Here is a 9,058-nt window from a genome sequence, read left to right on the forward strand (position 1 = left end):
CTGGTTACCTGTCAAAAAAAGGATCATGTACAAAACCCTGACCCTTATGCACAGGGCTGTTCAGGCACTGTAAGAGTCTTGATTTGATTCTTCCTCACCATCCACATCATCCTGGTCATCTGTTGTGACTGGCAATTGATGTACCTCTGCATACTGCTCAAGGCTTTTTGGGGCTCCCATTCTTAGTGCTCCTTTTGGATGTCAGCAGTTTCTCCTGGCAAAACTCTTGACCTGAGACACAGTGTAGCTCTCCAAGTTGACAAGCTCAAACTCTATCGGTGCCGGTGAAGTATCAGGCACAAATAGTCAGGTAGAGGAAGAAATAACTTGGAAAAAGTAAAAAGGCCAGTTAAGGAGAATATAATATTCAAATTATTCTTAGATACGGGATGTAGTTTACACCAAATCACCATAGGGCACTACACAATTCTATCCTCACCACTGATCATCAGTGTTATAAATTGGGTTGTTAGTTGATTGGGGTGTGAGCCATGGTCAAATACCAACCACAATTCCTTTTAGGGTAAGGCTTAAGCAAACCCCAAATTAACCTGTGCTCACCCCTTCAGGCTTACCTTGAAGGCAATGTGTAAAGTACTTGTGGAACACTTCAAACAGTAACACAGTGAAAGCAACACACAAAAAGGACCCCACACCAAGTCAGGAAAGCAAAGCTTAATTTAATAAATAAAACAAGACCAAAATGTCAAAATTCTAATCAGTAGAACTTGAGTTATGAATTTCTAAAGAATAAACTGTAGTATAGCGGCTAAAATTAAAAAGCGCCAACTGGGGATATCTGGTCATGCAGAACCAGGACAAAGTCAAAAGTTCAGGCTGACCGCAATGGAGTGCAGGCCAGCTACTAGGACCCAGTTAGGGCTGCTGAGCAAAGTACCTTAAATCCTGGTTGTGTAGTGTTGCGTGAATCCGAGATGAAGATGCATCGAGCAGCTGATGTGATGCTTTGGTTCTGAAATGCAGTGAGACTGTGGTGTAAGGTTCTGTTGCATCGATGTTGAGGATCCCGTGGATGAGACTGATGATGTGAAGATGGATGTCAGGGATGTGTTGCACAGCTGAGGTAATGCGTTTGTTCTGAAGAGCCGTGAAGGTGCAATGGTGAACTTTGGTAGCGTTGTTGAGGCTGCTGTCAACGAGGGATGTGAGGACCTGCTCTGGGGAAATGTCGCACAGCAGCAGTTGCAAAGAGGATGCATCAAACCCAAGATGCAGGGATGCAGTGGTGATGCAAGTCTTCTGCGCTGAGTCAAGTTCATGCAGCTGCAGCAATGTGTCAGTTCTGCTCAAGTATGAGCCACTCAGACAAGGAAATGGGTCGGTTCTGCTCGGGGTGCACTGCTCAACAGAGGTGTAGCATTGGTTCAGCTGGCAAGCACCTTAGGCCCACTCCCAAGGGTCCAGAACTGGGATGGCGCCACTTGGTAGAGTAGAATCAAAGATGGGAGAGACCATGCGCAGACGAAGGGTGGCTGGAAGTCTTTTGTGTCCCTTAGACTTCAGATCAGAAGGCCATTTAACTAGCTTGAGGAGGGGCTCTGGGCTCTGGGTTAGAGAGATGCAAGTCCAATCCCTCCCACTCCCAGGCAAGAGGGTAGCAGGCAACAGGGAAACACAAGGCAGATGTCCAGCAGAGGGTAATTCAGCAGAGTGACAGTTTTTCAGCAGCACAGCAGTCCTTCTTCCTGGCAGAGTATCCACAGGTCCAGAAATGTACTGAAGTGGTGGTGTCTGAGGTCTAATTCTGATACCCAGTGGTGTCTTTGATATGGGGGGGCTTCAAAGGCATGCCTTTGAAGAGCATAGATGCCCTGCCCTCCCCGCCCTGGCTCCAGACTAACTAGAGGAATTAGGCAGCTCTTTGTGTGGGAACAGGACACAGCCTATTCAGGTGTAAGTGGGGCTATACCCAGCTCCTTCCTCCTATCCTGCCAGTGATGGCCCATCCAGTCACACCTAAGCTCCCATTGTGTGTGGCAGTCTAGGAGGAATACACAAAGCCCAACTGTCACACATACCCAGTCATGTGACCCAGAGACAGGCTGCAGGCACCAAAGGGCTAAGGCAAGAAAACAACAACTTTCAAAAAGTGACATTGTCAGAACTGAAATTTGAAATCTAAACATAATTTAGGATTTTAAATTGTGATTCTAGACAAACCAAACATGAAAGGGTCATCTGTTCCCATTTGGACATTGAAATTGTAAAAGGTAATAGGGTAATTCCAATTTTATCCTTTGGTAGAGGTAGGCCTTGCAGTAGTGAAAAAATAATGTAAGACTTTTTCACCAAAAGGACGTGTAAAACTGAAAGGTACATATTCAACTTTTTAAATACACTGCACCCTGCCCTTGGGGTTGGCTAGGCCCTACCCTAGGGATGACAAATACATTAAAAATTGAAATGGCAGTTTAAACTACACACACAGGCTCTGCAATGGCAGGCCTGAGACATATTTCAAGGACTACTTAAGTGGGTGACACAACCAGTGCTGCAGGTCCACTAGTAGAATTTAATTGACAGGCCTTATGCACATGTGGTACAACTTTACTAGAAGTAAATTAAATATGGCAATTGGGTATAAACCAATGTTACCAGGTTTTAGGGAAAGAGCTCAAGAACATTAGCGTGTGTTCACAGTGGTATAGTGTGCAGAGTCTTAAGGATAGCAATAACAAAGTCTGCAAAATCAGGAGGTCTAAAGGCAAAAGAATTAGGGAGGCCAGGTCTAACACTACTTTCATTATTTTTATTTGCTTTTGTAAGGGCCTGTGAATCCTCCATGCATCTGTCAATAAACGCAAGAGTATGTTTCCGGAAGGCACTTTTTGGATCCATGGCTTCTGCGTGATCACAGAGACAGGACATCCTTTCTGAATTCGTCAGATCTAGAAATGATTTGAGGAAACACCGTAATTTGTTTGATTTGTAAATGAATTGGACTATATTGTGTGAAAGTAGAGGTTAACTGTATTCAGCTAAACTTTCAACTTTTCCATGTTTTTCGCTCTTTGAGAGCCGCATTAACTGCAAATGCTGTTCCAGGTACTGTCTGACCAACCAGGTCTATTTCCTTGGTTCCATTGAGGATCTTCACCAAAAGACGTTGAAAACATTTTTAGAACCTTTTTTAATTTTTCAAGTTGCATTTTTGTTTTGTTTTCCGCCCAAAAAAAGCAAAAACAACAAAAAATAAATTTTAAAGATCCCTCATAAATTGTTATTTTCAATACCAAGGCCAGACCTCACAGGTGGCCATCCCTTGCTGGTTGCCAAACCTACTGCACACAGCCTTCAAGATAGGTGAAGGGTTTGACATCCAGCCAGGCCTTGCATCCAAAATGCCATCAGCCATGAGGAGTGGGCGTTGTGCACAGATCATAGACTGTGGTCAGTTTCTTTACCCATCAAGCCACTGGTGGACAACCTGTGCTACACACAGACTTGAGTCATGCGGAGGAGGTTTAGCTGCAACATCTGCCCTCAGGCCAGGCCCTGTGTTCAACCTACTGCCATAGGCCAACTTATGCATACCAGTGCCAAATGTTTTAGCAGATTTTCATGTTTTAGGTTAAAACCTATAGTAACTCATGAAGCCCCACTGAAAGGAAAATACCTCATATCAGTGTAAAAATATAAGCATTGACAAACACGTGTATTTTCCCAAACTAAAATTCCATTCAAAGTAAATTAGGTGGCACAAAATCAGTTATTTTGTATTTCTTCCTCAAGACGTCAACACTTTGTTACGCAAGGCAGCAGCAAAAAAGACTAATCTAATAGTATTCTGGTTTTATTCTGTAGTTTAGGGATATCACTAGAATATGTCCATGTCTGATGCACTGCAGAAAATCTGGGAGTGTTAACATCATATCTGATTTTATGGCAGTGTTTAATTCTTTCACTGACTTCTGAAATTGCTGCCTGAAAGGAATATTGGCCAATATATATTACATTTTCCATTTCCATGAGCACAGAAAGGTAAAATGTGTTGATACATCAGGCCCCTGCCTGAAAGGAAGCATGGGTAATCTTTATTACATTTTCCATGAGCACAGAAAGGTAAAAATGTGTTTATACATCAGGCCCCTTTGCTCACAAGTCAGTATTGATAGCAGGTTAACTGGCAAATAGACCAGGCTTTACACATATAATGCAAGGTGTAGTGATAGATACCTGTGAAAAGTGTACTCTCACAATATACATGGGATAGTACTGACACACAAGGTGTTGTACATAAAACAAGACTTTCAGCCTACCAAAGCAGCATAAAAACAAAAAATCATAGGTGCAAGGTGTCCCATTGTTATGTATGACACATTTGGCTAATCCTGTATTTTAAGCCAACAGTGATTTACTGTTTTTTTTGCCCATACCTAAAAATGAGGACCTAAAAATATAGGAATGGAAAGTTCAGATTCTAGAAGGCAACGTAATTTTGGTTAAAAAGTCAGGACAGGATTAAAGTGTCACACCTGACATGAGGGCACTTGGCAACTATGACTCTTAATGCAACGCGCTGCACCAAAGACAAGTAGTCAGGTAAAGAGTGAAAAAAAATCAGTGGCAAACATGCTGAAACATTAGGTTTCAGGTGTTTTACAACAGGTTGCCAATTAATTTAGTGCAATTCAAAATGTTTAAGTTCAGCCAGGTGCTATGCTGTTTGCATTGTTCACGACTTTCATAATATTTCAAAAGGAATAGGCGAATATCCACCCAACCGTTTCCAGGTATTTACAAAACATCACAATATAACAGTTTCTTACTTCCTTAATCCACTAATAGTCCTCCTGTACACCAGATAATGGACCTGCTTTAGAGTTTGGTCAACAGGGAGCTTTGTCACTAATGCTATGGAGCACCCTGTCAATCAAACCCTAGGTCCACCCGTCTTTCTGTGACGCATTGGCAGCGCAGGCTGCTGGCCCATATCTACGAGGCCACGCAAAGCCACTTTGCATGTCTTTTCATGGCCTTGTAGATATGTAGTAAGGCAACTCAGCACAAGTCGCTGTGTTGCCTTACACTGCATCAAATAGGCATTCCTTGGGCGCTATGGTGGGTCTTCCCATGCAAAATCCATGGATTTTGACACATTCCCAGATTTAGAAGGATTTTGTAAACCTGGTAATGCGTCAAAAGTCTACGCCTCCCCAGGGGAGGCGAAACGAGGAGAAATATCTCAATTTCTCCTCATTGTGTCCTCTTTCTATGTGTGCTGCATTCTGCACCACACAGATAAAGAGGAAAGTGCCTCCATTGACTGTTTTTGTGCAGGAAGGTAGCCCTTCTTGCACAAAAACAATCATTCCTACAACGCAGACACCCTTGCACCATGATGCAAGGGGGCCTGCATTGGCGCATTGCAGCCAATTGTGAGACAACTCAGTGGAAGAGGACAGGAATGTGCTGCATCTTATAGATACAACACATTCCTGCCCTTTTCTTTTGATGCAGGGCAGCACAGCAAGAATCCTTGCTGTGTTGCCCCATGCCAAAATATTGTAAATATGCCTCTTAGACTTTAGGTCTAGACTTAGGGCTTCGTTCACAAGAGGCCTGCCCACTGGAGCATCACTTTTCATGATGCTCCTGTGGCGTAGGCCTCTCAACCATATTTATGAGGTGACGCAAAGCCACCCTGTGTGACTTGCATGTGCTCATAGATATGGAGTAAGGCAAGGGAGCGCAAAGCACTGTGTTGCCTTACTGTATGTCAAGGAAGCATTCCATGACTGTTGCAGTAGATTTTCCCACGCAAAACCCATGAGTTTTGACACATTCCCAGATTTACAAGAATCTGTAAATCTGAGAATGTGTCAAAACTGTGCGCCTCCTCAGGGGAGACGTAACAAGGAGAAATAACTTATTTCTCCTTGTTTTTTCCTCTTTCTATGTGTGCTGCATTCTGGAGCACACATCGAATGTGGAAACACGTCACTTGTTTTTGTGCAGGAAGGTGTCCCCTCGATTGGTGTAGGGCAGCACAGCTGAAAAGGCTTGAGGCGCTGCCCTACGCCAAGTGTTTGTAAATGAGGCCCCTAGATTTTAGGTCTAAAGTTAGACTTCAGGCCTCAACTTAGACTTCAGTTCTAACAATAGACTTTAGATCTAAACTAAGGGTCTTATTTACAATATTTTGGCACAGGGAAGCGCTTCAAGGCTTCTTGCTGTGCTGCCCTGCATCAAAAGAAAAGGGCAAGAATGCGCCGTATCTATGAGATACAGCACATTCCTGTGCCAACGTAAGCATCCTTGTACCATGGTGCAAGGGTATCTCGAATGTAAGAATTATTGTTTTTGAGCAGGAAAGGACACCTTACCAGCACAAAAACAACCAATGGAGGCCTTTGCCTCCTTCTATGTGTGCTGAAGAATTCAGCACACATGTAAAGAGGAAAAAATGAGGAGAAATAAAGTTATTTTTCCTTGTTACGCCTCCCCGGGTCTGAACCTAGATTTCAGGCCTGAAGTTAAACTTCAGGTCTTAGTTTATCTTTGTGAATTGGGCTCACTGACTATCTTCACTAGTGATAATTACTAACTTCCGACTTGCATGTAGCGAGATGTCTATGCTCATAAAGTTTCTAAATTAAATGTATATATATATATATATATATATATATATATATATATATATATATATATATATATATATATATATATATATATATATATATATATATATATATATATATATATATATGACTTACATATGTATAACTGATTGTCATCCATTATACTGCCTGTTGAATTTTGCAAATATTACTTTGTATCATTTCTGCAGGGATAAGCAGCCAGCATTTCCATGCTCCCCTGTCAGTGCCGCTGACGCTGAGCTGGTCAACGCCGCATGGGTAAAAGGTGGAACTGAGGCCAGTCTTAGATTTGTCCACCGATGTATCTCCAAACTGCCATCGCTTTGCATAAGGGACTCAGAAGGAAAACCCATCTCTTGGTACGTCATGGACCAGAAAGCAGAGTTGAGGATGGCGTATACAGTTCCTTATTATCGATGCCAAGGATTCTCCAGCAGCCTCCTCAGTTCTTTCATGGTCAGCCTCTGCATACAGCAGGATGATTTCCCATTTTACTATATTACCAGTGAACACAATGTGCAAGCTCAGAGTGTGGCAAAAAAAGTGGGTCTCCAAAACTCACCTTGTGGATACATTCAGTGGATCTGTCGTCCTCGGCAGAAACAACTAACCTGCCAAGGTGGGTTATTACAAAAGGAGAGACCCTGTCTAGCATCCGCTTATGTTTCTGCTGAGTTTGATGCTATGCTGATGACTTTGAGTCCAAGGCCTAGAAGTACAAAAATGTAGTGCTGCATTTGCATCACAAAAGTGACACAAAGCAACGCAAAATGTTTCTTTAAATTTACTTTACTTTAATTTATTTGTTGCCTAAAATTTACGCAAAGCAATGCAAAGAGCTATTTTGTGTTACTGTGCGTCAGAGAGGTGTTACATGGAAGGTACATAGGCATTTCCATGCAACCAGTCATGCTTTTTGATGCAAAACGCTATCTACTAGCAATAGTAGACAGGACTTTGCACCAAAAAATAACTACTTTGAAGCAGGCATTAAAAGAAACAATACTTGTATTTCTCCTTGTTTTACCACGTTTGCATGTGTATGGTACTGTGCAGCACCATACAAAGTAGGAAACGTTTTACTGGTTGTCTAGGCATAGTGTTTTGCACTGGAAGGGTACCCTTTCAGTACAAAACCTATGATAGACACACGCAGGCACCCTGCACTACAGTGCAAAGGTGTGTGCGTGGGTCTTTGCTGCCTCAGAGTGTGACGGCTCTAGGAAGAAGGGAGGATAGTGCCATATCTCTAGATATGGTGCTTTACTCATTTCTCCCTGTCACGCAACACAGCACAGCAACTTTGGGTGCTGCACTGTGTTGTGTGACAGGGTTGTATACCTGGCCCGAAGTCTAAGACGAAGCAACATCATTTGGTGTCTCACACTTGCTCATGAATAGCTGACACACAGAGCCTGGGTCACGTGTAAATGGCTTACTGGTGCCACAACTATTTAATGGGAACCCCAAAGAAATCTATTTTTCACTTTAGATCAACTATAACGGCAACAAAAAATGTATAATGGAGTGATCATTCCTCTAGCAACCACTGTGACTTAGGCTATGCTTTTGTTTATTTTCTGGCACCATATACCATCATTATAATGACTAGATGTACCGAAACAAATGTCATATGCTTCAGATGATTCAATCTAAACGAATGGGGTTTACTTCAAGGAGTGAAAATTACCAGAGTTCACATTGTATATGAAAAATACTTGCTCTTAACTCTCATATTATTGACGTACAGAAAAATTATGACACAAAAATCATTAAAAAGTCCACTTTATGTTATTGTCAGTTCTAAATGGCTTTACATGGCTTCGCGTTTCTGGGTATAACTGGTTTCAAACCTGCATCACTTCTATGTCCTTTGATAATCACCTACAGTTACTGCCCTCTTCTCCAGTCCTTGGATTCCGTTTACTGAACATCAGATCACAATTATTTTCACAGCCAAGTAGTCATTCTGTCCATTAAACGGCTAATCAACCTAATGTGGTAAATGAAAAAAAGGAATTGATTACCGTTGAGTCCTGGGCCCTGATTTATACTTTTTTTGCGCCACATTTGCGTCATTTTTTGATGCAAAAGCGGTGCAAACTTACAAAACACAATTGTATTTTGTAACTTTATGCCACTTTTGCATAAAAAAATGACGCAAATGTGGTGCAAAAAAAGTATAATCAGGGCCTTGGAGTTCTTGTGTTAACTTCTCATCCAAGATAATACCAAAATTAAGAACAATTTTAACGGGGCCTAAAGCTTAGGGAGTGCAAGGGCTTTCAAGTATATGTTGAAAAGCACAAGGCAGGGAGTAGTTTCTAGAAGGGCACCCTACTTAAGATTGCAGTCAGGGGAAGAAAATTGTGTCAGGACAAATCTCTGTGAATAATCCGCAGGAAGGGGGTCAGCCAATCTAAACCAGTGCTACT

General features: G+C 42.1%; 1 protein-coding gene across 1 annotated transcript in view; it reads left to right on the top strand.

The window, feature by feature from the left end:
* LOC138288460 (glycine N-acyltransferase-like) overlaps positions 1–8,412 on the top strand; it is an 87,059-nt gene extending 78,647 nt beyond the window's left edge. Inside the window, exon 6 of the mRNA XM_069230016.1 lies at positions 6,812–8,412. Within this exon, the coding sequence (XP_069086117.1) occupies positions 6,812–7,352 (541 nt within the window). The 3' untranslated portion in view covers positions 7,353–8,412. The remainder of the gene's footprint in view (positions 1–6,811) is intronic.
* Positions 8,413–9,058: the final 646 nt, after the last annotated feature.

Source organism: Pleurodeles waltl, chromosome 4_1 (genome assembly GCF_031143425.1).
Source record: "Pleurodeles waltl isolate 20211129_DDA chromosome 4_1, aPleWal1.hap1.20221129, whole genome shotgun sequence".
Taxonomy (NCBI): Eukaryota; Metazoa; Chordata; class Amphibia; order Caudata; family Salamandridae; genus Pleurodeles; species Pleurodeles waltl.